Source organism: Cervus canadensis, chromosome 1, assembly GCF_019320065.1.
Source record: "Cervus canadensis isolate Bull #8, Minnesota chromosome 1, ASM1932006v1, whole genome shotgun sequence".
NCBI lineage: Eukaryota > Metazoa > Chordata > Mammalia > Artiodactyla > Cervidae > Cervus > Cervus canadensis.
Genome location: NC_057386.1, coordinates 4,900,134 through 4,928,007, shown reverse-complemented (window position 1 = coordinate 4,928,007; position 27,874 = coordinate 4,900,134). Strand labels below are relative to the sequence as shown.

The 27,874-nt window shown below is 51.1% G+C and overlaps 1 protein-coding gene across 7 annotated transcripts in view; it reads left to right on the top strand.

The window, feature by feature from the left end:
* Positions 1-27,874, top strand: part of SLC39A11 (solute carrier family 39 member 11) — a 365,940-nt gene that overhangs the window by 188,026 nt on the left and 150,040 nt on the right. For 5 of the 7 annotated variants that reach the window (XM_043453277.1, XM_043453139.1, XM_043453212.1 and 2 more), the window contains one exon: positions 2,851-2,992. In XM_043453277.1, the coding sequence (XP_043309212.1) occupies positions 2,851-2,992 (142 nt within the window). The remainder of the gene's footprint in view (positions 1-2,850; positions 2,993-27,874) is intronic. The other 2 variants (XM_043452872.1, XM_043453050.1) reach the window with 1 other exon arrangement.

Below are 27,874 nucleotides of genomic sequence, written 5' to 3'. Positions count from 1 at the left end.
AGCAATAAAGGGAGGTCGTGAGCATTCTCAACCTTCTCCAGGGGAGTGTCTCAGCTTCAACACTGCTGGCCTTTGCCCGGATCACTCTCTGTGGTGGGGGCCGCCCTGTGGTGTTGGGTGTTCAGTGGCATCCCTGGCTTCTCCCCAGTAGATGCCCGCACCCCCCTCTCCCCCACCCCACACACACAAAGCCCCCGCTGCCAAATGTCCCCTGGGGAGCAGAGTCACCCCAGCTGAAAGCCACTGTTCTCAGTTAAAACCAGGGTCTCTCCTGGCTGCACCTGACCGATCGCCACCCACCCCCCGTCAAAGCAGCAGCCCCCAGTGGATGAAGGCGGCTGCATCTCTGCTGGAATGAAGTGGTTCCCTTTCCACATCCTTCCCCCACTTCTGCCTCAATCACATTGTAAAAAGAAGCGAGACAAAGGAAGAAACACCAGCTGAGGCACACGCTTTCCAGGAGAAACTCGTCTTATGGCCGTGGTGGTGCCTCAGATGTCAGCGGGAGACGTAGGATGAGAAATAATTGAAGCTCATGAACAAAGAGCTGCGACTGCGTGGCCCTCGGCACGTGGCACGGACGCCAGCTGTCGCTGGGGGCGGGGCGGGGCGGGGCCAGCCGCTCCAAGGCCCCTCTGTCCCCAGGGGTCGTCCATCTGCCGCGTCCTCAGCCTTGACCCCTCAGCAGGATGCTCTCTTGATGCCCCTCCCGGCGACATCACAGATGAGAGCCCGCTGCCCCTAGGATTCTCCAGGGGAACCTAAGAACTTCAACGAGGGCGGCTCACTCAGCGCCACGAGGCTCTTTTTCCTTCCATGTTAAGACAAGTTTAAAGGAGGTGTCAGCATCTTTATTAAAGTGCACTATCAGGGAACTCTATTCCATATCCTGTGATAAACCATAATGGGAAAGAATATGAAAAAGAGTGTGTATATATGTATAACTGAGTCGCTTTGCTGTACAAGAGAAATTAACATTGTAAATCAGCTCTGCTTCAGTTTTAAAAAGTGCCTTATGAGGGGCATTGGAAATAAATGATTAGGACAATAGAGATATATTGGAGAAGTCAGAGGATGTGAGAGGAAGGCTTTATGTTCCACTTTTTACCTTTAGTTGGACAGAAATAATGAAGTTAAATACCAGAATCATTTCTCTTTCTGATCCCTGATGAGCAAGAAGGTGTGTATGTCTGTATTTATGCAAGATACAGCTAGGCATCACTTTTGTGAGATTCCCCTCTGAAACTTACCCAAGAACACAGGTTTAGTATTTGCTTATAAATAGATGCATTCCTTGTCTGGATGGTTAAGCCTTCTCCTCTCCTCTATGAGATCACACATTTTATTTATTTAATCCACTAAGTTGGCTATTTTTATTATTTTTTCTTTTTAACAGCTTTATTGATGTTCACTCAAAGTGTACCATTATGTTTAGTACATTGCATCGTTATTTTAAAATTATGGTATAATGTATACATAACATTAAATCTGCCATTTTAACCATTTAAAATGTATAACTCGGCGGCATTAATTGCATTCACAGTACTGTGCGGTCATCACCACCATCCATCTCCAGAGCTTCGTCACCCCAGACAGGAACCCTGTAACCACTTAGCAGTAACTCCCCGCTCCTTCTTCCCAGCCCCCGAAAGTGAAAAAGTGAAAGTGTCAGTCGCTCAGTCATGTCCAGCTCTTTGCGACCCCTTGGACTGTAGCCCGCCAGGCTCCTCTGTCCATGGGATTCTCCAGGCAAGAATACTGGAGTGGGTTGTCATTCCCTTCTCCAGGGGATCTTCCCGACCCAGGGATCGAACCCAGGACTAACTGCACTGCAGGCAGATTCTTTACCACCTGAGCCCCCAGGGAAGCGCTGGTAAGCTCTAGTTTCTGTCTCTGAGTTTGCCTATTCTAGGCATTTCATGTACGTGGGATTATACAGTACTTGTCATTTTGAGGGACACACGTTTTAAATGGAAACTTCCGTCTGTTTGGAACTATTTTGCCTGGTCTTCAGAAAATATCTGCTGTTTCCGTGCCATTGAGATGATTCTGTTCACCTTCCCTTAGGGTTCTAGGGGTCCCATCGATGTCTTTGGAAGACAGGCTCACAGCCCCATTGTAGATTCACTTGTTTGCTCCTCACTGAACTGTAAGCTCCAGAAGAGCTAGAATTTGGTAGTTTACCAAGTATCCAGAAAGTTGACAGTCAGTAAATGTTTGTTCAGTAAACAATGGGGATCAAAATCAAGACTTTGCACAGCTAATGCAAAGAAGAGTCAAAATAACTGGTGATGGACAAAGCAGAAGGTGACGTGATTTAAGGCCAGCTGGGCATAACCTCAGATGTGCCGTGTCCTCCAGGACTCTCACTTTCCTCCTTTCGAGATGCTTCTGTTTGCCTCTCATCCTCGTTTGATGTGATGAGAAACCAGAAGATGCTGAATTCCTGAAAATTGCTGACCTTGGTTCCTGTACTGAGGCTGCCCCTGGGTGGACTTGCCATCCAGGCTTCTTTTGACGGTTCAGGAACTGAGTCCCTTCTGCCCTCTGCCCTGCGGTGAAAGGAGAGGGAGGTTTTGGTGTTTGATCTGCTCTTGCCCAGTGTGTGTTTTTCCCATTTCTGGGATCAGCACGGTCGCCTCCGATCACAGTTGTTGTCATCCCCAAAATTCTGCAGCCAGAGAGCTTGTGACCTTGCTCATGACTCCTCCCGGCCTGACAGCTAGGTCTGGCCCAGGCAGCCCGTGCTCTCGGTGGAGACGAGCAGGTTGCCTGGGTCCCTGGGAGCTGGAGGGACTGGGGGATGAAGGCAGAGGAGGTGCTATAGTGATGGCCCGCTTCTCGTTTCAGGGTGCAGCGGAAGACCCGCAGACGGCCCTGGCACTGAACTTGGACCCTGCGCTGATGAAGAAGTCCGACCCGGAGGGTGCCAGGATGCTCTTCCCCGAGAGCGAACTTTCCATCCGGATAGGTAGAGCTGGGCTTCTTTCAGGCAAGCTCCCTGCTGCAGACCGCGGGCGGAGTCAGACAGGAGAGACCGGAGCCGGGGCGGGAGCGGGGGCCGGGACGTGCCAGCTGCCCCGCCCCGTCTTTGCCAGGCGCCCACCTCGCTGTCGCCCGGGGCTGAGCCGGCATCTGGCCGCGCGCCTCCCCTCCACATTGGTTCTCCAAACCACTGCTTAGAGCACAGTATGTAATAGGACCTTTGGCTGTTTCCCAGAGCTGGACAAGTGGGCCGGTGGGCTGCTCTGGTGGGACTGGGCTGATTCAGGTTGCAGCGGACAGACCTCTGTCCCTCTGTCTCCCCCTCTCTGATGGCCCCTGGACGTTCCTTTCCATTGACGTGACTTTCATCTTTCTGGTTCATCTGGGGAACTTTGGGTCTTGTTTTCACTGATTCAGCCTGGAGCCTGAAAACCGAAGAACACTGATGGCAAAGGCATGCATTTTCTTTTAGGCTAGAGTGAGTGCGCCCTCCCCGAGAGAAATCAGGGTGGGGGGTGGGGGGGGCGCAATTCCTGAATCTCCATGGGGGCGGTGCAGACTGGGCCGGTGCGCCCTCCCCGAGAGAAATCAGGGTGGGGGGTGGGGGGGGCGCAATTCCTGAATCTCCATGGGGGCGGTGCAGACTGGGCCGGTGCCCCCTGAGGAGTTGAAAGATGATGCTGGTCTCCGGCCTCAGTGTAGACTTCCCCTGCCTTGCCCAGTTGTGGCTCACTTGGAGTTGGCTACTCTAAGTGCCAGTTGGCACCAGGAGAGGTGGCGTCCTTTCTTTTCCTTTGCCTTTATTTAAGTCCCGCGTTGCTGTGAAACGTTGTCCCTTCCTTTTCCTCCACTTCTGTACATCTCAGACTCAGGAACTAAACCAGGCAAAGGATGCTGAAAGCGGCCGCCCTGTCTCTTGCTTGGAGTTCTTCTCTCTTGGGTGAATCGAGGAGAGAGACCGGTGACTGGCTCCCGTCTTCACCTTTGTGATTTAAGGGAGTGAGTCCTCTCACGTTTCCAGGCTGGCGTTTTAATTTGATACGTGTACGCGGTGTCTCTGAAATGATCCGTAGACCTCGGGAGTAGAGATCCTGTAACCTACATGAGTTACAGCCATGCCTCAGCCAGTTCTCAGTTACCTGTGCTCAGATTATGTCCTGCAAGAATTATTCATGGGAACTCGAACACCTCCTCCACTCGGGTTGAAGCTCATGGCCCCCCACCTCTTCCGATGTGGGATTTAATTGGGAAGTGAAAATTCATCCAGCGGGAGCTCAAGTAACAGAGGGTTAGCATGAAAACTCTGCCCACCACGTCCAGTCGCACGCATTCTCAAGTCAGTTCCCCTCGGGTGTGGTCTGCCGTCTTCCTTTTCCTGGAGAGTCGAGAGCTGTCTGGTGGCCAGGGTGGGGCACCGTCCTCCAGTTAAGATGGTCACTTTTCATGCCGAGTCGTGAGGACTCAGGGACAGAAGGCTTTCTGCCAGTTCTCCCCAGCTCTTGCATGTTGGATCTCCTGTGATTCCCAATGAAGACTTTATGGTCCTGACTCTGAGCCGTCTCTAGGGTGAAGGAGTTTGCCAGATCCTCAGTTAAGTTCAGTTCAATCATTCAGTCATGTCCGACTCTTTGTGACCCCATGAACCGCAGCACACCAGGCCTCCCTGTCCATCACCAACCCCCGGAGTCCACCCAAACCCATGTCTGTTGAGTCGGTGATGCCATCCAACCATCTCATCCTCTGTCGTCCCCTTCTCCACCTGCCCTCAATCTTTCCCAGCATCAGGGTCTTTTCAAATGAGTCAGTTCTTCGCATCAGGTGGCCAAAGTATTGGAGTTTCAGCTTCAGCATCAGTCCTTCCAGTGAACACCCGGGACTAATCTCCTTTGGGATGGACTGGTTGGATCTCCTTGCAGTCCAAGGAACTCTCCAGAGTCTTCTCCAACATCACAGTTCAAAAGCATCAATTCTTCGGTGCTCAGCTTTTTTATAGTCCAGCTGTCACATCCATACATGACCACTGGAAAAATCATAGCCTTTACTAGATGGACCTTTGTTGACAAAGTAATGTCTCTGCTTTTTAAAATGCTGTCTAGGTTGGTCATAACTCTACTTCCAAGGAGTAAGCATCTTTTAATTTCATGGCTGCAATCACCATCTGCAGTGATTTTGGAGCCCAGAAAAATAAAGTCAGTCACTGTTTCCCCAGATCTTATTCTCTCCCATTTTTTCAATCTTCAAGGCCACAGGGGAAAGGTTCAGTGCCTGTCAATCAAAAAAGTAAAAAAGGGCATATACCTCTGGCTGATTCATGTTGGTGTGTAGCAGAAACCAACACCATATTGTAAAGCAGTTATCCTCCAATTAAAATAAATTAGTTAAAAAAAGAAGTGTTGGCAATACCATCTTCAAGGTCATTGTCAACTTGTAAATCATTAGCAAATAAACTATGACTTAATTGAAGCAAAAAAAAGAAAGAAAAGGTAAAAAGAGATCCCTTTGACATGGGACCATGAGAATACAGGGCCAGTGGCACTGATCTTGGGTGGCCTCCGCCTGCAGTGGCTTGGAAGCAGGGTTTCAGTTCCCGGTCAGACACCAAGGTCAGGCCCCGGTGGTGAGAGCCCCGAATCCCGGCCACTGGACCAGTGACCAGTGACGAGGCCTGGGCCCTTCAGCTTTGCAGAAAAGAACCCCACAAAGATGGAAATTAGTGAAACAAGTAAAGTGTTTGTTAGGAGGAAGAGAGTACAGTACGTGTGGACGGAGGCGTGGGCAGACTCAGAGAGACTCATGCCCTCGTGGTCGTTTAAATCACTTCCACGGGGCATCTCTTCTGGGTTTTCTCTGGCCAGTCATCCCGCTCCGCCTAGTTCTGAGTCTGTGTTTGGTTTATCTCAGCATCATCCCTAGTGGCTTCCCCGGTGGCTCAGCTGGTAAAGAATCCGCCTGCCGTGCGGGAGACCCAGGTTTGATCCCTGGGCTGGGAAGATCCGCTGGAGGAGGAAATGGCAACCCACTCCAGGATTCTTGCCGGGGTCATCCCTTGGACAGAGGAACCTGGTGGGCTACATACAGCCCATTGGGTCACAAAGACACGACTGAGCGACTAGCCCCTCCTTTCAGGGTCCTCCTGCCTCAGGAGTTGACTTTGCTGGAAAGTCTCCCAGGCTCGCTGGACCTTCTTGGCCACCCCAGGGCGGGGTAGCGAGCAGAGGCTGTGTGGGAGGCAATGCCATCCTGTCCTCTGCTCGGAAGCACCTAGGCAGAGCCCGTTACCAGGTTACCAGGCAACCCTCGGTCGCTGTTGCTAACCATTCGGATCCGAGGGCTAACGCAGCCCGCGGGGGTTTGGGGGGAGTGTGGAGATGGTTTGCAGAGCCCGAGGGAACCCAGCCACCTCCGGAAAGGTTGTTCCTCTTCTCGCCTGGGCACACCTGTGCGTGTCAGGCGGTCAAGGACTCGAAAGTTGATAATGGCTGTTTGATGACTGGCCGCGCGCAGATCAAGTCTGAACATGCCTTATTTGTACCATCTGGATCTGCCTTTAAGCTTGCTGTAAATGGAGCCCGGAGATTGGTCTAATGGGTGTTTAGTGAATAACATCAGCCTCTAAAAAATAATATTGGCACTGCTGTTGTAATGTCCTGTAATTGGTTCAACAAGAGGAAAAGCCAGAAGGGCCACTCTGCGAGACAGGGGTTCAGCTGCCCCGAGTCTCAGCAGCGGCCCTCGCCGGGGAAAGCATTTATGTGTTTATGATGCTTTCCCATGTACATCTCGGTGCCAAACGTTTTACAATATCCACTGTTCTCAGGGCTGGGGATAGTCTGGGTCACAGCTAGACCGGAAGTTCTCATAAATCAGTCTCTGTGTCTCTCCCATCCTCACCCCCACCCCAACTATGTACCTATCTCCAACCAACTTTCTTTTAATTAAGAAAATAATGACACGGGTTACAACTGAAAGTAGTTTTTCTTCCACCTTCAGAGCCTTTATGGCCCAGATTCCCATCTCAGACACAGACACTGTTTCTAGGCTCTTGTGTTTCCTTTTGGGAATCTTGATGTTATGTTCACCCCATCGTACTTGGCCCCCCTTATTCTGTGCCTTGTGTTTCTCACTTCATGATACATTTTGGTTTCTGTTTCGGGAACATTCATTGATGCATCCCATTCTTATTTTTGGCTGTGATCTTACCTAATTAGTCCCCCTCTTGATGGCCTCTGAGGGTGTTTACCGTCTTTTGCTGTTAATGCAGCGGAGAGATTTTCCCATGTGTTAATAATCTCTGCAGGTGGTTCTGTGGTTGAGTAAATTCTGGAAATTAGGCCAGGGGTTCTGTACATCTGGCGCCCAGGAGTGGGCACCGAAGAGTCTGTGAACCTCTTGGAGCTTTGTGTAGAAAGATCCGTGTTTTTTGAGGAATCTAGGAAAATGGCAGTGATGAGTAGAGACACGGACGTAGAGAGCAGACTTGTGGACACAGCGGGGGAAGGAGAGGGTGGGATGAGCCGGGAGAGCGGCACTGATTTGTGTACATTGCCGGGTGTTAAATGGACCGCTGGTGGGAAGCGGCCGTGTAGCCACTCAGCGCTCTGTGATGCCCGAGAGGGATGGGGCAGGGTGTGGAAGAGACGCCCGAGGGAGGGGATGTATGTGTACATGTGGCTGAGTCACGTTGTACAGCGGAAACTAACCCACGTTGTAAAGCAACTATGCTCCAATTTTAAAAAAAGATGTGCGTTTTTGGAAGACAAAGGTCTGTAACATCCATCACACTTCAGATGGATCCGTGGCCTCCGTGTTTATCTGGAACCTGGGTTTCTTCACCTCAGTAACCCCGTTCAGCTGCCAGTGAACTTTCTTTCTGTCTTTTTCCTTTCTCACGAGCACTCTCCTTAGGCTACGCGCCAAGTCGCTTCAATCGTGTCCGACTCTTTGCGACCCCAAGGACCTTAGCACTCCAGTCCATGGGATTCTCCAGGCAAGAACACTGGAGTGGACTGCCATACCCTCCTCCAGGGGATCCTCCCAACCCAGGGATCAAACCCACGTCTCTTATGTCTGCCTGCTTTGACAGGTGAGCTCTTTACCTCTAGTGCCACCTGGGAAGTCACTCTTTAGGCTGAAAGTGAAAGTGAGTGTGTTAGTTGCTTAGTCGTGTCCAACTCTTTGTGATCCTATGGACTGTAGCCCACCAGTCTCCTCTGTCCATGGGATTCTTCAGGCAAGAATACTGGAGTGGGTTGCCATTCCCTTCTCCAGGGGATCTTCCTGACCCAGGGATCGAACCTGCATCTCCTGTGTTGCAGACGGATCCTTTACCATCTAAGCCACCAGGGAAACCCAAGAATGCTGGAGAGGGTAACCTATCCCTTCTCCAGGGATCTTCCTGACCCAGAAAACGAACCAGGGTCTCCTACATTGCAGGCAGATTCTTTATCGGCTGAGCTACCAGGGAAGGTAATTGTTAACTTCCCCATTTCCTTGTTTTTTCTGAGAGAGGAAGCTGAAACTCTCCAAGACTGTTTTTTTTTTTTTTTTTCTTTTATGGATCCATTAGCATGCCAGATGGAAAATTGAATGTAATTTTGTGTTTCTGTGGAAGGAACAGAAGTAGGCATTATTTTCCAGGAGAGAAAGAGGTGGATTTAATTTGGGAAATTAGTTGTGAAGTGGCTTCTATTTATTATCCGTGAACCTTTCCAAAGCTGGTTGGGGGAGACGTGAATGGGGATTCAAGACAGGCAAGCCCGAGCCAGAAGAGACTCTGTTAGAGACCCGTTTTCCCTTGATGTCTTACTCTGTTCTGTCGGGAGAATTCAGCTGGCAAAGATAATTCTACCTGGACAGCTTGGCAGACGGGAAACCATGTTTTGCAAAATGAAACTGATGCAGACCTAGCTTTAAGCGGGTTGTGAATTTGGAGAAATTTACCAACCCTGGCCACGTGTATTGTTTGTTATCTTAGTCTAACATCTTGAATTCCTCATTGGTTATGCTCTGGCCTTGCTGGGTGGCGTTTTCTGGTAGAACTAGAACTGGTCTTGGGAGACAGAATTTAACCTCTTTTGGCCCAAGGTTCCCGAGTGCCCCACCCCCAGATGAGCACCAACAGGACTTGTTCACTCAGCGTCACGATGGAGCTGGGATGCTCTCAGATGCCCTTCCCCTTCCGCAAGGCGCCCCCAGCTGCTCTCCAGGTATCCTGCTGTCCTCTTTCAATCTCGAGCTGGGAATCATTCCTCTCCCCCATTTCTCTCGTTAAATATCCTCCGTTTGGTGCCTCTGGGAAGAAGATTTGATCAAGCGTTGGATGTGGAGGCATCAGTAATAGTGTTTTACCCTGCTCGTGCGTTTGCATTTTAACCAAGGACAGGTTCCTTCTTTTTTTTTATGTTATATTATTATTATGCGGCATGAGAACACTTAGGTGCTTCGTGTGGGGTCTGGTTCCCTGCCCAGGGATGGGACCTGGTCCCCCCATGCATTGAGAGCACGGAGTCTTAGCCCCTAAAGGTGAACGCAACAGGCGGGTTTTCACACCGGCTGGCCTTTGGAGGATATGGTTTTTCAGCACACGTGTGGGGCTTGGGGGGCGGCCAGTCACTGTGGGGTGAACTCCCTTCTCGGGGGACAGTTGTCTGTTCTCTCTCTAAGACCAGCCTCATGCATCCAGCTCCCAACTCCTGGATTTCCTCGGCACTGAAATTCCTCAGAATAGTTGGGTCCTAGGGAAGCAAAGAGGGCTTATTTAAGCAGCTTCAAGCTTCCTCTGACAAATCTTTTAATTTTCCAAGTCTTCCTTGACTGCTGTCACTGACATTTCCAGTCAGACTTAGTACACTTAGATTTGTGGGTTTTTAAAGAATCTTATCTTGTATTGGGTGTTGCCGATTAACAATGTTGTGATAGTTTTCAGGTGAGCAGCGACGGGGCTCAGCCGTCCGCACACATGTATCCGTTCTCCCCCAAATTCCCCTCCCATCCAGGCCGCCACAGAACATGCAGCAGGGTCCCCTGTGGTCTACAGGAGGCCTTTGTTGGTTCTCCATTTGAAATATGGCAGAGTACACTTAAATTTGATCAGGAGTCAGATATAGCTCTTTTCTTAAAATGACTAGGTCTCCAAAATAATGTGTTTAGGGACGTCTCTGAGATATTATTAGTACTTTTGAATTTGTATCAGTAAGATCTCTACAGATAAAGAATAACTTCACAGTTGTTCATGTAAATTTAATGCCTTGGCATGTGGTTTTAGCAATTAGATTTTTTTTTTTTCTGTGATTGGCTGGTTAGGGGACATTTTCCAGTCTTCTCCTGGCCTCACTGAGAGGAGTTGCCTGGGACCTGAAACGCAGACAATTCTTGCTTTTGTCACGTCCTTCCTGGGCCAAGGCCCGTAACCTGGGTTTCTTCACGTAAAGGGCTGCAAACCAAACCTGTCAGTACATGGCAATAACACTGAGGCTATTAAAATGTGCCACGTTTTCATAGCAAAAAACCAAAGCAAACAAAAATATTTTGCCGAAGGACAAAGGATAAAAATATTTCGCCGAAGGATTGAGGGCAGGAGGAGAAGGGGGTGACAGAGGATGAGATGGTTGGATGGCATCATCAACTCGGTGGACATGAGTTTGAGCAGGCTCCGGGAGGTAGTGAAGGACAGGGAAGCCTGGCGCGCTGGGATCACAAAGAGTCACACACAACTAAGTGAACAATAACAACAAAGGATAAACAGCAGAGTGTTCAACAATAATCATTACCAGGAGCTCTGTAGCACCGTGAATGTTTAATAAAACAAGTAACACAGAAACACCCTCTGGGACTGGGCTCTGTGTGGGAGGCCTGAGTGAGCCTCCCTGTGTCTCAGCTCAGGAGAGATCAGTATCCCTCATTACGTGGATACTTTTTATAGATTCTTTCACGCGTCTGAGTAGTGTAATATTCTGCCTACCTACTGTTCAGCACTGCAGCAACACTTGTCCTGGTTATTTGCTTTTAGGCCGTCAGTGTGCTGAGGCCTGGGCCCAGAGGCGGTTTGCAGCTTGTATACATTTCCTAGGTGGCTCAGGGGTAAAGAATCCTCCTGGCAGTGCAGGAGACGTGGGTTCGATCCCTGGGTCAGGAAGATCCCCTGGAGAAGGGAATGGCAACCCTCTCCAGGATTCTTGCCTGGAGAATCCCATGGACAGAGGGGCCTGGCGGGACTCCAGGCCGTGGGGTCGCGTGTCAGGGCTGCCACAACGCAGGACTGCCGGGTGAGCGGCCTGGGCAGCAGAAATACATTTTCTCACAGCTCTGGAGTCTTGAGGTCTCAGGTCAAGGAGTGGGCAGGGCTGCTCTCTTTGCAGGCCTCTCTCCGTGGTGTGTAGACGGCCACCTTCTCCCTGCATCCTGGGCTGGTCTTTCCTCCGCCTGTCTGTGTCCTCATCTCCTCTGCTTGCTGGTCCTATTGGATGAGGGTCCACCTCTATTACCTCGTTTTCATGTCATTACCTCTTTAAAGACCCTATCTCCAAACACAGTTAAATTCTGAATCCTGGGGATTAGGGCTTCAGTGCATGCATTTGAGGGGACACAACTCAGCCCCCTAATAGCGCCTGATTTCTTTGAAACGTTGCCTTCTTAACCCCCTAAGGGACCACTGGGTGGTGAGGGCACTAACGTGGTTCCCTCCGTCTCCCCCTTCCTTCCTTGCTCCCTTGTTCCCTTCCTTCCTTTCTCCTCCCTTCCCTTCCTCCTCCCTCCCTCCCTCCCTTCCTTTCCTTTCTGTCTCTTTGATTCTTTCACTGTATTTCCACCTTCTTATCTATTCTTCCCGTACTTGGACGCGCTGGGAATGCTGAGTCATCAGTGTGGAAAACAGCGCTGATGAAGTTGGCGAGTTTCTCGAGGCAGCAAGCAGAGACAACGGCAGGTGATCAGAAGTCCCGCCTTGCAAGGCTGCTGGCAGATATGCAGTCCCCGCTAGAGGAATTACTCCGCTGACTCTGGGGGAGCTTCGTGGTCACACACAGTGGATGGATAGGCGTGCTCTCCTGATGGCTAATCTCCCAGGGCTGCCGTATGATGTTCCACTTGCTGTGCGTCTTCACAGAAATGGATGCTCCCACAGCTGCGGAGGCTGGAAGCTTGAAATCAAAGCGTCCGCAGGGTCCTGCTGTTTAACAGCTTCATGGGTTCTAGTAACTTCCGGCGGCCCCCGGCACTCCTTGGCTTGCAGCCGCAAACCTCCGGTCTTGGTTGTCACGTGGGCTACTTCCCTGTGTGCGTGTCTGCGCCTCTGGGCCTGAATCTCCCTCTGCTTACGTAAAGACCCCAACCGTCGGACCCGCCCTAACCCACTGTGCCCACTGCTTAGCTCGTCCCATCCGCAGACTCTATTTCTAGGCGCGATCCCACGCTGAGGCACCTCCCAGTGGAGGGGGACACGTTTCAGCCGGGTCCACTCACCAGCCCCAGCCTCTGCTCCTCCGGGGCCAGGCTGTAGGAGCTTGGTTATTTGGCAGAGGAGGGCTAGTGGTGGTGGGAGCCTCTGTCATGCACATGGGAAGGGAGAGGGGAAACGGGGAGAGGAATGCAGAGGCGCCTAATCCTGGCGGTCATAAAACCCCCACTTAATTCATTGGAGCCTTCAGAGCAGCTGCCAGGCCTCTCTGTTTGAAATATTCATTGTCTACCAAGGAGTTAGGGATACTATCTCCTTATGCAAAATTTAGCATTTGCTGGGCTAGCAGGTTCCATCATATTTATTAGAATTCTGACACATTCATTTCAGCTCATAAGTCTATTAAACAGGGAAATGTGTTTTTAATGTGTTTTTGGGAAGCAGAGCAGACAAGTGTGTTGGGCAGCCCCAGCCCCTGTTAGGACGTTCCTGCCAAGCTTTTATTACCCAGAGAACTGGTGCTGTTGCCAAAGCCCGACAGCCCGGCTCTTTCCAGATCTTTTTTTTTGTTTGTTTGTTTTTTCAGATGTTATTTTTTGCACAAGCTCCTTAAGCTGAAGAGGCATAAGGTGGCACTTTGGTTTCAAGTATTTAAGATCTCAAGGAGCCCTTTCTACTTAATTCATTCCCATCTCAACTGTTTATTTCCTCCCCTCTTGCCTTTTGGCTTTTACGGAAAGGGCCAAGAAGGATGGAGGAGGAAAAGGCAACCCACTCCGGTATTCTTGCCTGGAAAATTCCATGGACAGCAGAGCCTGGCCGGCTAGAGTCCTTGGTGTCACAAAGAGGGACAGAGTGGCAGTGGGTTCTGGTCCGAGACCTTGGAGTCTGAGAGTAGGGCCTTGGGCACAGCCCCCCAGGTGAGCGGAAGTGGTGGCAGGCGGGGCCGCCGTGGGCTGCAGGTGTCGTTTCTGAGCGTCCTGGGCAGCCCGTGTGGTCCTGCAGGGCGTTGCCGTGGTAACCTTTCCCCTTCTCTGCTGCACTCCCCCAGGACGTCTCTGCTTGGTGACCTGGATGTCGCCCTTTGTCTGTTTCACCTCTCCTGGTCTCTTTTCCCTCGGCCCCTCCCTCTCCCCTGGTCTCTCTCTCTCTCTCTCTCTCTCACCTGCGTCTTCCTGCCTGGCTCTCCCCATCCCTCTTCCTCTCCTCTCCAGTGACCTGTCCCCCTTCCTTCCTCCCTCGCCCTCAGCACGGAGGGTCCTTGGAGAATTCTCTCCGGCTCTGTCGGGCCCAGCAGTGCCGTCTGCAACCCCAGAGCAGCGGATCCTGGTTGTGCAGTAACTGGAAAAGCTCTTCAGAGGTGCTTTCTTCCCTCTGTGCGTGGAGCTCAATCGGGGGGCCCCTCCCCTCTTTCTAGAAAACCTGATCTGGGTGAAGCTTTCCTCCAGGCTTTGCTTCTGGTTGGTTTTGCAGAACGGAGGCTCATCCGTTGGCAGCGCTAATTAAACTCATCCAAGTGAAATGTGGACAGGGTCCCCGCCAGACATTTGGGTGGAGCGCCGTGACAAGTGCAGACACCGTGGGGTCTGTTATGGAGACCCCGCCTCTCCTTCAAGTCATCCTTCAAGCGTCTCGGTGACAATCCTCCAACCCACCTGTCACCCGGCCCCACTTGACTAGCGTTATTAACCACCTGGTGTCGAATTTTTCTTGCTTCTCGCACGTCTCCTGCAGACAGGGGATAAAGAAGATTAGCATGTTAATTTCCTTTCTCTCGGAGTCTTCTATTGCAATACAACCAGGGGGCTCTGCCTGTACCCCGCTTCTCCCCTTTCCTCCTCTCCACCTGTGTTAGGGCTGGAAAAGGACAGTAGGGATGCAGATAAAGACTCCATGCTGGCATCTAACGGGATCCTATTAGCTGACCCAGACTTCAGAGTCAATTTTTTCGCTAGCGATTGGATTAAGCGGTCGCTCAGCCAATTTTCAGGATCCGACGAGTGGCGTGAAGCCTTTGGGGGCATTATGTTTAACAACAAAGGGAACAGAAGAGGCTACAAGTCGATCGAAATGGAAACGCTTCTCCTGGAACTAACAAGCCGCTCCCGGGAAGTTGTGGGACCCCACGAGCTCGTTTAAAATTCTGACCGTGGGAGGCTGCACAGACGCGGGTTTTGATCATACCGCTTGACGGGCAGAGCAGGACTTGGAGACTCAGGGCTTGTATTCTGAGGGTCTGATTCGGGGGCTCCGGGACAGGGCTGCGGGGCCTCTGTTTTTCTCACCTCGGTCTCCATTTCCTCCCACTCTTGTTTCCCATTTAAATTATGTATGCAAAGTCAGGGATGTTTGAATATCACATCACGGTGGGTCCACCGAGGCAGACAAGCACGCCTCCTTTCCCGGGAGAGGACCCTTCACCACCACACGTCAAACACAGAGATGCCTCTTATCTTCTAAGTACCAGTGTCTTCTTTGAACCCATCAAATAACCCATTTAATGAGAATTAAATGTTGTTTCTCTGGGCTCCCAGACCCCTGGGACACCGCTGGAGGGAGCAGGCAGGGAAGAGAGTCACTTGCCTTGATTCCTATCTCCCTCCGCTTAAGAAATACAGATGCAACCTGAAACTTACAATGTGAAGTTTCAGTATGAAAATTTTTTTAACTGAGTAGAAATGTTGGCTCCAAATGAGGGGGCAGGTGTCTTGTCTAAGGTTGTCGTGGTGTCTGTGTAGATGCCGGCCGCCTTCTTATTTGGACCCTCACAGGGTGAGTCTCCTAAGCCATCATGCTCAGAATGCCTGCCGTGACCTCGACCATTCTGTGGGGCGGAGGCCCCCTGATGAAAGCCACAGACTGTCGGATCATTGGCATTTCTGGAGGGACAGTTCTTTGTGGTGGAGCCAGGTCCAGAACTTTTGGTCTGCTCTTCACTCAGCCCAATGCCTTGGAGTCCCTGAGGACCTGGGTCCAGACCAGAGAAGAGCCACTGTGGGCAAAATCTTAGCCCCTGTCCCTCAGGTGCCAAAAAAAAAAAAAAAAAAGAGTTTCGAGGAAACAGAAAAAAAATGGCTTTATCTTCGCCTGGCAAAGATGAATACGCAGGAGGCTAGCATCTCAAGAACTGTGCCCTCCTCTGGGAATGGGGAGACGCTTTGTATCCTCATGATATATCCTCTTGTATATTTTTCTTTTTTTCTTTTTTTTCTGCAAGTTTATAGCCACAAGCTTGTGTCAGGTGGCTCAGCAACCCGGTGTGGTGTCCTCAAAATTATCAGCTGTGAGCTTCTTCTTTTTGAGACACAGAGCCGTACAAGAGAGCGTAGGGGTAGGACTATAGCCCGGTGCAGACTGTAATTTATGTGGAGTCAGAGAGGAATTAGCTTGGCGAAGGACAAGTCCAGCTACAAGGGTTTGTTAGTAGCAGCAGCTAAAGGAGAGCCAGGATTTTTTAACTCTTGCAGGCTTGTTTGGCTATATGTGCCAAAGGCTGTTCACTCATATCTGTTTTTGCTATAACACCATTGTGTTAGCTACTCAGTTGTGTCCAACTCCTTTGGACCCCATAGACTGTAGCCCGCCAGGCTCCTCTGTCCATGGGAGTTACCTGGACTGGGATTGCCCTGCCCTTCTCCAGGGGATCTTCCCGAACCCAGGACTCCCGCATTGCAGGCAGATCCTTATCTGAGTCACCAGGGAAGCCGGTTAGGACCCACCACGCCCCTGAACACCATGCTGAGATGCCCAATAGCTTCCTTTTGGGGTGGAAAAATAACAACTGGTTACAAATTAGTAAAACTGACATGTCAGCCAATACTGAAGAACTCATCCAAACAATGAGTTTGGACTCCCTGGAAGCCATGGAATGGTGTTATTCGGAAAACTTTTGGGAGTTTCTTAGGAGGCTTCTGAGGGTTGAATTATAATTCCAAGTTTCTTTTGGGAAAAAAAAAAAGCAAACAAGTATCTTTTGGTGGTTGGGCATGATATTTTTAACAACAGCAACCATCTCAAAATAACTTTCTTCCCCCCAAAGATTCAAGATAATTATTCTGAAGCCAGAGAAGCCGACACCCATTTGTCTTGGCTGCCCTGCGGCAGAGACCACCAGGGTTTCCCAAGGCAAACTCCTCCCCTGCGCTGTGGTTCAAGACCTTCTCATGACTCTCTGCGACCCTACGGACTGCAGCCCGCCAGGTCCTCTGTGCATGGGATTCTCCAGACAAGCATACTGGAGTGGGTTGTCATGCCCTCCTCCAGGAGTTCTTCCTGACCCAGGGATTGAACCTGAATCTCTGAAGTCTGCTGCACTGGCAGGCCAATGGTTTTCCACTAGCACCACCTGGGAAGCCCATATACTCCCCTACTTACGTCTAAACTGGTTTTGGCAGTGTTTGGTGGATATCATAAGTCTATAAACTGTTTAGTAAGACCTTTTGAAAATTGCCATCCAGACCAAACTTATTACCGCCACTCTCTCTACCAAAATGGAAAATAATCCAGGTTGTGAGTTGCGGTCCATTTCTTGAAAACATAATCCAGCGCTGTGAAAGTCTATAGCAACACAAGCATTTCAAGAGGTCCTTGAAGTTCATCCTGACCAGGTTTGTTCTTGATTAATGCAAAAATTCACAATAAGCAGAATGCCAAAGTTCTAAATACAGATACGATTCAGTAATTTTGAAATGAGGGAGTGGGTAGGCTGGGTCGTATAAGGGCAGGGTCAGATCTAGCCTTTGTTTAAAATGTTGACATTTTCATCATGAATTAAAAACATGTTTTGTAATTTTATTAGTTTTTTAAAAACTACAGTTTTACTAATTTTTTATTTTTTAAGGGTATTTTTAATATGGACCATTTTTAAAGTCCTTACTGAATTTGTTACGATATTGATTCTGTTTTATTTATTTTTTTTTGGCCATGAGACATGTGGGATCCTAGCTCCCTGACCAGGGATCGAAGCCACACCCCTTGCATTGGAAGGTGAAGTCAACCACTGGGCCTCCAGGGAAGTTGCTCTACTAATTTTTAAAAAATTATTATTTTTATTTTATAATTTAAAAAATTATTTTAATGGAAGTCCTGTTACAACATTTGTAATGTGACTTCTGGTTTCTGGTCTGACATTTAAGAAGCTTGGAAATCACCATTTCACCAACATGTTAAAAAGCTAGAGAAACTGAAGAAAGCAACAAGTCTTCTTTTTCTTTTTTCCTTTATTAAATATATGTATTTTTATTTCGTTTATTTATTTATTTTTATTTTTGACTGTGCTGGGTCTTCGTTGCTATGCAAGGGCTTTCCTCTAGCTGCAGTGAGAGGCGTCTACTCTCTAGCTGAGGTGCACGGGTTTCTTCACTGCTGCGGACCATGGGCTTTGGGGCACTTGGGCTTCAGTTCTTGCAGCGCATGGGCTTGATACTTGTGGCTCACGGGCTTAGTTGCTCTGCAGCGTGTGGGATCTTCCCAGACCAGGGATTGAACCTGCATCTCCTGCATTGGCAGGCGGATTCTTCACCACTGAGCCAGCAGGGAAGCCCCGCAGAATTCTTCTTTTTCCTGATAGTCACTGTGAGAACTGGGTTGAGCTCCAAGAAGTAAAACATAAGGGCTTGGCCTCCCAGGACTGGTCTCATCTCAGACTTGTCCACACTGAGCCCTCTAGCAGCTGGTCACTTGCAGTTCAGATTTCTACATGGAGCTCTTGGGTGTCTGCTCTGAAAAGTGGAGATCCTTTGCCTTCACTGTTGTGTCCCACCAAGCGGGGCAGAAAAAGACTGAGAAGTTCTTGTGACAATCACGGTTTCGAGGCCCAGCCTCACGGAGACTTAGACCTGATCACCCATCGGTAGGACCTTCCCCTCCCCACAGCTCACCGTCACAGCGTTCGAGTCCTGTTTACCTGGTACGTCATGTCTGGCTATTAAGAAAAATTTCCAGACATACTAAAAGGGAAGAAGCACATCTTGAAGACACAGAGTCAGCGTTAGAAACATATTCAGATGTGGCAGAGACGTTGGAAATATCAGCCCAGCAATTTAAAACAGCTCTGATTAATATGCTAAGGGGTGCTCATGGATAAAACAGTCAGGAAGCGAGAGCAGATGGGCACGGTAAGCAGAGAGATGGAAATTCTAAGTAGGAACCAAAAAGAAACGCTAGAGGATCTGTTTCGAGAACACCCAGCAGAAATGAAGCATGCCTTTGATAGGCTTATTTGTAGAGTAGATGGCAAAGGAAAGAACCTCTGAGCCTAAGGGCGTCTCAACAGAAACCTCCCACACTGAAAAGCAAATAGAAAAAGGAAGGAAAAAAATGCAAACAGAATATCCAAGAACCGTGGAGCAACTACAAAATGTGCAGCCTGCATGAAATGGGATTACCAGAAGGAGAAGGGAGAAAGGAACAGAAGAAATATTTGAAGCAATAATGACTGTCAGTTTTCCCCAAATTAACGTCAGCCACCAAACCATAGATCCAGGAAGATCAGAGAACTCTAAGTAGGACAGATGTCAGAAAACTATGCCTAGGCATATAATTTTCAAACTGTAGGAAATCAAAGAAAAAACCTCTGGAAGAAGCCCATGAAAGAGACCTTACCTCTTAAAGGAGCAAAGAATTACAGCAACCCTTCAGAAACTCAGCAAACGAGAGTGAAGTGAAATATTTCAAGTTTCGAGAGGAAGAAACCCACCAACAGAGAATTCTTTACTCTGCTAAATTATCCCTCAGAAGCGCAGGAGAAATAAAGATTTTCTTGGGCAAACAAAAATCACTGCCAGTATCTCTTGCTTGGCAAGACATGGGTGAAAATGCACAATGAAAGGTGTACTCTTAACCGTATCTTGGTGTGCGGTGCAGTAGTGTTGAGTATATTCACATCACTGTGCAACCACCTTGGATATTTTTGCATCGATTTTGATTTTTTTAAATAGATGACTAAAATATTATGTTTCGGTATTGAGGTTTTTGTCGCCCCCCCTTAAACTCTGTGCCCAGGGGAGTGCCAGGCTGACCGCCTCCTGCCCTGGCGTGCTCCAAACAACCCCCTCCTCCCACACAGAGCTGCAAGGACTTACATGAGGATTGTTCCAGAGCCAGTACGGTCAATCCTGTGGCTAGAAACAGGCTTGTGAGCTCTGCTAGCTGACCTGAAAGAGATCTGTCTGGAACAGACACCCACTTCGTGTGAATTCACACCCGACAAAAGCGATCAGCTCCAGCCTACGTTCTTTACCCTGGTCCCTGCATTTTCCAGTAGGTTCTCTGTAAAAACCAAGGATAGACATTCCTGAATCTCTTTCACTGTGAAAGAAAAAGCTGAGTGTGACCACCGTGCAGATAGGGGATCCTTTCTTTTTATTTAAAGTTTGTTTTCTGTGTCTATGAGTCTATTTCTGTTTTTGTAAATAAGTTCATCTGCATTATTTTTTAGATTCCACATATAAGTGATACCACACAGTATTTGTCTCTCTCGGGGGTTCCTTTAACTTAAAAGGATACATTGGCTACCAAATCAAAAACATTGGGAGTTTAAGTGGACCTTTGAAATCACTTCCTGGGTTAATGGTCTTGTGTTATAGCTCAGGACACAGAGTCGCTCTAGGAGAAACGTGGCCCAGCATGTCTTGTGAGTCTGGTCCATTAAGTTGCATTCTGCTCTGTTTTTCCTCTGGAGCTGGCCAGGCGATGGAGCTGGCGAGGCCAGGTCTGCAGATGCCCATTAGTTTTGCCCGGGACCACCTGCCACACCTAACCCCATCGCAGTCAGAGACCTTCCGAGTGTAGGTAAGTGGTGGTCGTCATTGAGACGGGAGAACATGTGGCTGGCTCAAGAACGTCCACTGGGGGACACAGCCCGCTAGCTAATCCTCACTTGTTAGTCCTGGTCTCCCCAAGGGGACGCAGTGGGACCCCAGTGTCTCTGTGATTTACACTCACTTTTATTTTGTACCCAGGACAATAAAAGAGCAGCTGGCAGATTTCAGCAGTGCCCACACAGCACCAGGGCTCTGGCAAAATTGCAGGACAAATGAGACTCTTTGGGGGGAGCAGTTTTATTTATTTATTTGTGTTTGGCTGTGCTGGGTATTCGTTGCTGTGTGCAGGTTTTTCTCTGGCTGTGGCGAGCGGGGGCTCCTCTCTAGTTGCGGGGCACAGACTCTGGGGCACTCGGGCTTCAGTCCTCGCGGCTCCCGGGCTCTGGAGCACAGGCTCGGTAGTTCTGGCGCACGGGCTCCGTTGCTCTGCCGCCTGTGGGGTCTTGACCAAGTCCGCAGTCTCCCTGTGTGTGTGGAACCACGTGTAGACGCCTCACGTGAGCTGGGGCTGTGTGTGCTACCGGGCAGCTGCTCGGTCTGGACACGTGTGATCAACTGATCAGCTGGGCTTGACCTGAGTCAAGGTGCGGAAGGGGTGCGGGGACCTCCTGGCAGAGATCGTTCCTGGGGAAGAGAAGCCAGCCATGCACACGTGGGCCCAGGAGGGCACGTTCAGGGCCCGGGGGGAGGTTGGGCTCTCTCCTCTGAATTTTGTCTCTGGTCCACTTGGAGCTGTTGGGTTCCAGCCCAGGTTCTAAGGAGAGAGGGAGAGAGGGGAGGTAGGAGCGTTTGTGGGTTAGGAGGGGTGCCATCCTGGAGAAGTGGCCGTGGGGCCCACTTAAGCTCCTGCCGTGGTGACAGCTGGACACGACTTGGTCCAGGCTAGGAGGCCCAGAGGAGAGTTCTAGAAGCTAGAGAAAGCGAAGATGCAGTGCTTGCCGCCTGCATGGTGATGAGACCTCAGTGGAGCTCCTGGGACTGGCCAGAGGCCTCCCAGAAATTCTTGTAGGAGCTGGAGGCCTGCCTTAGCCTGTGTGGCTGGAGTTAATGATATACGGGCATATGGTTATATTTATCATCAAATAGTGTTTTAAGGTGTTTTTTTCTCTCCTGTTATAAGTTGGGCCTCCCTTGCGACTCAGTGGTAAAGAATCTGCCTGCAATGCGGGAGAACCGGGTTCCATCCCTGATCCCCTGGAGGACGAAATGGCAACCCACTCCAGTATTCTTGCCTGGGAAATCCCATGGACGGAGGAGCCTAGTGGGCTATAGTTCCTAGCATTGCAAAGAGCTGGACATGACTGAGTGACTCACACACACACATAAGTGTGGGTGTTTATATGCATGTGCACGGTGTGTGTGTGTGTGTGTGTGTGTGTGTGTGCTCGCGCACGCGTGCATTTCACTACTGGGAGTACAACTCCTGTCATTTCCTGTCCTAGAGGTGACGTGTGTGTTATTGAGATTAATGAAGCATTTGCATGCAGTGGACTCCAGGCCTCACTCATTGAAATTCCCAGTGTTCTGAAAGAGGAAGCAGCTCCCCCACACGAGCCCCTTTGGAAAAACGAAAGGCCGGATCCCCTCTGCGTGCGGGAGGCTTCCTGGGCAAGTCCAGACGTGGGGGCACGTGTCTGTCACCAGCACTAGGCCGGCATATGGCTCCGTAGGTGTAGGTGACTGGTTTCTGTTTGCACAAAGAGAAAGTGCAGGTTTCTTAAAAATGTCTTCTTAGCAGACTTAAAAAAAAAAAAAAGAATTCAGAGGCACTTTAGTTAAAACAGTCCCCAAGGTGTGAGTCCAGGAGCTGCGGCGGTGTGAGCTGCCCTGATGCTTGCGGACCATCTGGACCCCCTGGCACGTGGCTTCTTGTCCAGCTGGCTCAGCTATCGTCCACTGCCAGGATTAGCAAGGTGCTAGCATGTAAGTTCTTCCCAATGCAGGAGACTTGGGTTCGATCCCTTGGTCGGGAAGATCCCCTGGAGAAGGAAATGGCTACCAATCCCAGTGTTCTTGCCTGGAGAATCCCATGGACAGAGGAGTTTGTGGGCTACAGTCCAGGGGGCTGCGAGCAGTTGGACATGACTGAGCAACTAAACAAATGAGAAAACCAAGCATGTGAGTTAGATGTGGGGGGGCCCGGACCAGGGGGGATGTGGCCGGAGAGAGGCGAATGCCGGTGGGGTGGGGAGTGGGCGTCTCCTTTGTATCTCATGTGAGCTGCGGCTGGAAAGGAAGCTCACACCCAGAGCACACTGGGCCTCCTGTGCCGTGAGAAGGAGCGTGGCTCTGTGCTCTCCTCATTCCTTCTCCTCCCCAGACCTGGGCTCCTTTACGCTCTGAGGTGCTGGGCCAGGCCCAGTCCATGCGGGAAGTGCACAGAACCAGTGCTTTGGTTGTTGTTCAGACACTCAGTTGTGTCCATCTTTGCGACCCCGTGGACTGCAGCACGCCAGGCTTCCCTGTCCTTCACCATCTCCCAGAGTTTGCTCAAACTCATGTCCATTGAGTCAATGATGCCATCCAACCATCTCATCCTCTGGCATCCCCTTCTCCTCCTGCCCTCAGTCTTTTCCAGCATCAGGGTCTTTTCCAATGAGTTGACTCTTCCCATCAGGTGGCCAAAGTATTGGTTTCAGCTTCAGCATCAGTCCTTCCAATGAATATTCAGTGTTGATTTCTTTAGGATGAACTGGTTTGATCTCCTTGCAGTCCAGTTGACTCTGAAGAGTGCTTTGGAGGATGTGCTAAGACCTTACCTACCCCCCACCTTGAAATCTCCCATGATTCCTCCTGCTTTCTGCTTCCAGAAAAAATACCATTAGAGGGTCCTTTATTTGAAAAAGCATGGAGGCTCCTAGGCTTCTCCCACTCACAACTGTGGATCTGACAAGCTGGGTGGTTCAAACCTCCATCCTGGGGGTCTGACCATGGAAGCCTGAGGTTTCAGTGAGGAGAGCCACATCCCTAGCCCGGGATGCTAGGGGACAGTCTGGGCTCTCTAGTGTGGTGGGTCCAGGAGAAAGAGCATTTATGGAGAGAGAGAGGGGAGAGAGGAGAAGGGAAATCCCCACTGCACGGGGCCATCACAGCCTTACCCAGGGCCCCCAGGATGCTCTGGACCAGATGGGAGACATGCTGTCGACTGGCTCTTCCTCCCCTGTCCTCTCTACCAGCCACCCCCCACCCCCATGCTCGTCACCACACTCAGCTGGGCTCCGCCTTCCATCTCCGCTTCCTTTCCTCTTCTGCGGTGCCTGCCCCGAGGTTCACCACGTCCTACGACCCTGGCCGCGTGGGCAGAGCTGTCTGCTGGCGGGTGTGAGGGTTGTCACCTTTATACATGCAGGAGGATGTGCCTGGACCCGTGCAGGGGGCCCTGCTGAGTGGAGGTGGCGTGGGGAGCCAGGCATCTCTTGGTTGTTTTCAGGGAGGAGGAGGAAGGAGGAGGAAGGACAGCTATTGGCAGATGTTTGTGAGCCGGGAGGATGGGTGCCCGTTTCCACACAGGCTCTGGCCCCACGTGGGAAGGAGGTCTCATCACACCTTCCTGGCTCATTCTCTGCTGACAGCGCTTACCTTCCACACACCTCCCAGGACCGGGAGAGATGCGAGCAGGAAAGACCTTGGAGAAAAACCCGGGGAAGATCACTGCTTCCTAAATGCCAGCTCGGCCGCCCCCTCCCTCCTACTGCGGGTGCGGGTGTCAATCATCCAGGTTTCTGGATGGCACGCGCTCACGCCGTAGATCGGGGGGCAGGCATCTCGATGAGGCAGCCCCGGCTCGCAGATGCAGAGGTTAACTCACGGCTTTGTTGGCGTGATTTGTCTTGAAGGGCAGCTGGGATGTCCCCAGCCACATTCACATCGAAGTTTCCAACCGAATCTCATCAGATGGATGAGAGAAGAAGTCCCGTAGGGGTCTGTAAGTTTGCCCCAGAGAGGAAGGATGATCTGAGACGTAACTGGGTTTTGATTTTCTGCCCCTAATGAGATGGATGTCAGGAAGCCCTGCCAGTGGGGATCACTGCTAGTTGTCCACTAAAGCCGCGTTTCATTACACCAGGGGCACTTCGGATGCGCTGCCTTCTGCCATCAGCTGGAGTCGGGAGGGTTCAGGGTCTGGATCTGGCAGCGCGGCAGGCCAGCTGAAATACCTTTGGCATGGCCATCCTCCCGGGCATTGGATCAGGGGTTGTCTGGCACCCGTCTCCCCAGCCCTGTGCTCTGGAAGCTGTCCACCTTCTCCTGCTAGAGGCTCACATTCAGCTGAGCTCGGAGCCCGTTCTGTTTCGGGTAGGAAGGCGAGACCATGACACTCCTTCCAAAGACCGGGGTGCCATCCTGACCTGGTGTGCCCATGTCTTGATCCTGACCTTGGAGGACTCCTTGGCCTGACTTCCTGGCCATTTTTAGCTCAGGTTTCTGGCCGATCCCCTCACTTTTTCTTCTGGATTCCTGGACAGGATCAGAGCTCGGAACTCGAGCCCCCAGCCGATTTCCCATCCGCTTGTCTTTGCTGTCACTGACCTCTGTGGATCTGATCTCTTTCCTGTCTCACTTGTAGGAACTTTTAGGTGTCTTCTGGCCCTTCTGGTCTAATCTATGTAGTTGTGTTGTTCTTCAGTTACTGAGTCATGTCCGACTTTGCAACCCCATGGACTGCAGCACACCAGGCTTTCCTGTTCTTCACCATCTCCTGGAGTTTGCTCAGACTCATGTCCATTGAGTCGGTGATGCCATCCAACCATCTCATCCTCTGCTGCCCCCTCCCCTTCCTGCCCTCAATCTTCCCCAGCATCAGGGTCTTTTCCAATGAGTCGTCTCTTTGCATCAGGTGGCCAAAGTATTGGAGCTTCAGCATCAGTCTTTCCAATGAATATTCAGGGTTGATTTCCTTTAGGTTTGACTGGTTTTATCTCTTTGCTGTCCAAGAATGTGAGTTTAAAACGAATATTAAGCACTGAGACTGTCTCATCGAAAGGTTAGGAGTGGCTGTTGCAGGGGGCAGGGATGAGACCAGAAGCTAGAGCAGCCGGGAAGTGGTGTTTTCCAAGAAAGGTGATGCGGGAGGTGCAGAAGCACCTGCTCGGGAAGTGCAATCTAAGAGCGAGTGGGATCAGCATTTGCAGGGCTCAGGTCAGGAGAAGCCCATCCAGGGAGAACAACAGAGGTGAGCTGGACTCGGGGGCTGGCCCGACATGACATGTCCACACGTGTGCATCTGCGTGTGTGCCGTGGACTCTGGGAAGCGTGCCCTGAGGACGTGCTCCTGGGGCCGTATGTACCCCAGCTTCCAAGATGCGCGTGGTGGAGCGGACACCGGGAGTGTTTATGAAGAGCTCCTGGTGGGTGATGAGGTGGTTTCTTCTCCGGCCACCTAAGGGATCCACATGCCCCCTTGTTTAACAGGCACAAACTGTCTTGCCTCATAGCCGCTTGGGTGGAACAGGACATGGGAAATGCTGGCGCGTCCGAGGGCCAGCTGGGCACTGCCACTGTCTCCCTGTTTGTCCCCCCTCTTGGCGGGACTCCCCCGGAACCGTCCAGGGGGCTCAAACTCACAGTGAAGGGGTGGGGGAGGGGTGGGACTGGAGCCTGGTCGCACGTCCGGTTGAGGTCTGGCCTGTGCCTCGGGTTGGGCAGTCCGTCCTGCTGTTTGTCCAGGGGCCCGAGGTGTCCTGAGTTCAGTGTTTCTAGGAGTGACAGAGGGACATGGGGAGCAGACCCCTGGGGAAACCCCCCCCCTCACCCCACTCCAGCTGGCCTGGTCATCCACGTCCGTGCCGGCCGTGGCCTTCTGCCCGGGCATCCAGTATGGGGTCGGAGGTCAAGAATGAGGGGGTCAGGGGCCAGAGGCTTGGGGTCAGTGGCCATTCTGCCCAGGCTTTGGTCTCTTCGATAAGGGTGCTGGTCCCCTTCATTAAGGTGGGGCCCGCTCACCTCCCAAAGTTCCCGGCACATGGACCATCACACTGGGAATAAGGCTTCAATCTGTGGATTTTGTGGGACACAAACCCCCGTCCTAGAGCACCCTCATTCCTGGAAAAGTCCCACCTGGCTTCCCTCACTGGACTCACTCATTCCCTCTTCTGACGGAGCCCGGTCACTACTCCCCCAGCTTTACCCTCCCATCCTCCGCAGGAGTTACTACTGGGAATGACTGGTTTTTCAGATCTTTCTCCCCTGCAAGGCCCAAGACATGTCTCCTTCTCCTCAGGGTCCCGAGTGACCAAATCTGCTCCCACAGTCAACAGTGACAAGAATTCGGGGGACTTCCTGGCAGTCCAGTGGTTAGGACTCTGCCTTGCGAGCTTCCCTGGCCACTCCTTGGTGACGACTCCGCCTGCCGCTGCAGGGGACACGGGTTCTCGGAGCCCTGACCCAGGAAGAGCCCACGTGCCGGGGGGCAGCTGCGCCCGTGCACCACACGAGCCCAGAGCCGCAACTACTGAAATCCGAGTGCCCCAGAGCCCCTGGTCTGCAACAAGAGAGGCCACTGCAATGAGAAGCTGGTACACCGCAGCTAGAGAGTAGTCCCCACTCACCGCAACTGGAGAAAAGCCCGTGCAGCAACGAAGACCTAGCTCAGCCAAAAATAGGTGATAAATAGATAGATAAAAATCATTAAAAAAAAAAAAAAAAGAATCTGCCTTGCAATGCGGGGGTTGCGTGTTCAAGCCCTAGTTGGGGAACTAAGATCTCAAATGCTTTGGAGCAATTAAGCCTGCACACCGCCCCCACTGAGCCCATGAACCACAGCTGGAGATGGACCATCTTTGCTGCAAGCAAAGATCCCACGTGATGCAGCAGAGATCCTGTGTGCCGCAACCAAGACCCAAAGCAGCCAGATAAATGAGTAAATATTAAAAATAAAACAGTAACATGAATTGTGGGGAATTCCCTGGCTGTCCAATGGTTGGGGCTCAGAACTTTCACTCTCAGGGCCCGGGTTGGATCCCTGGATGAGGAACTGGGATCCCACAAGCCGTGCAACTTGGTTAAAAAAAAAACAAGGAACTTAATAAAGACTAGTGGCCACCAGCTTATTTCCCTGTGCAGGCATTCACGGGCTCCCATTCTGTAGAGGGCAGGAGTGAAGAGGGGCCCGGGGCAGTGGTTTCAGGGCAAGCTGGCCGAGCTGACAGATAAGGGAGGGAGGCTGATCATTGGGCTGCCAGGACCTTTTGTCCCCTTTTCCTCCAGGCAGACAGATCATTCCAGACAGATAAAAAGACCCATCAAACCCAATTCATTTGAAAAATTCTGATTCTTTTCCCCACAGCTCTCTTCTCTTCCCACCTCCCTCCTTTCAAATTTGATGGAAGAAAAAAGCGTGCGGATGGACACTCTGGTGCCCCCAGGCTCTGGGAGCTCTGCCGTCTGCCCAGGACCCCGGGCTGGCCCAGGCCTCCTACTGCCGCGGCCCCGTGCACGAAGCGTCCAGGGCTCACTGCTGCTGGACTCGTGACATGTGATGGACGCAGAGCACGGCCACCTCCTGTTCTTCTTCTCATGTCTGACAAGGGGCGTCTTAGAAACCAGGAGCTCTTACAGGTCGGGGTGTATCTCTCCAAGATGCCCAGCATCAGGGGCTGAACCGGGCTTTTGTTGGAGAGCATCTGTCCAAGAAGACAGGCCTTTTCTGCCCTTCCTGTGTCCTTGGATGGAG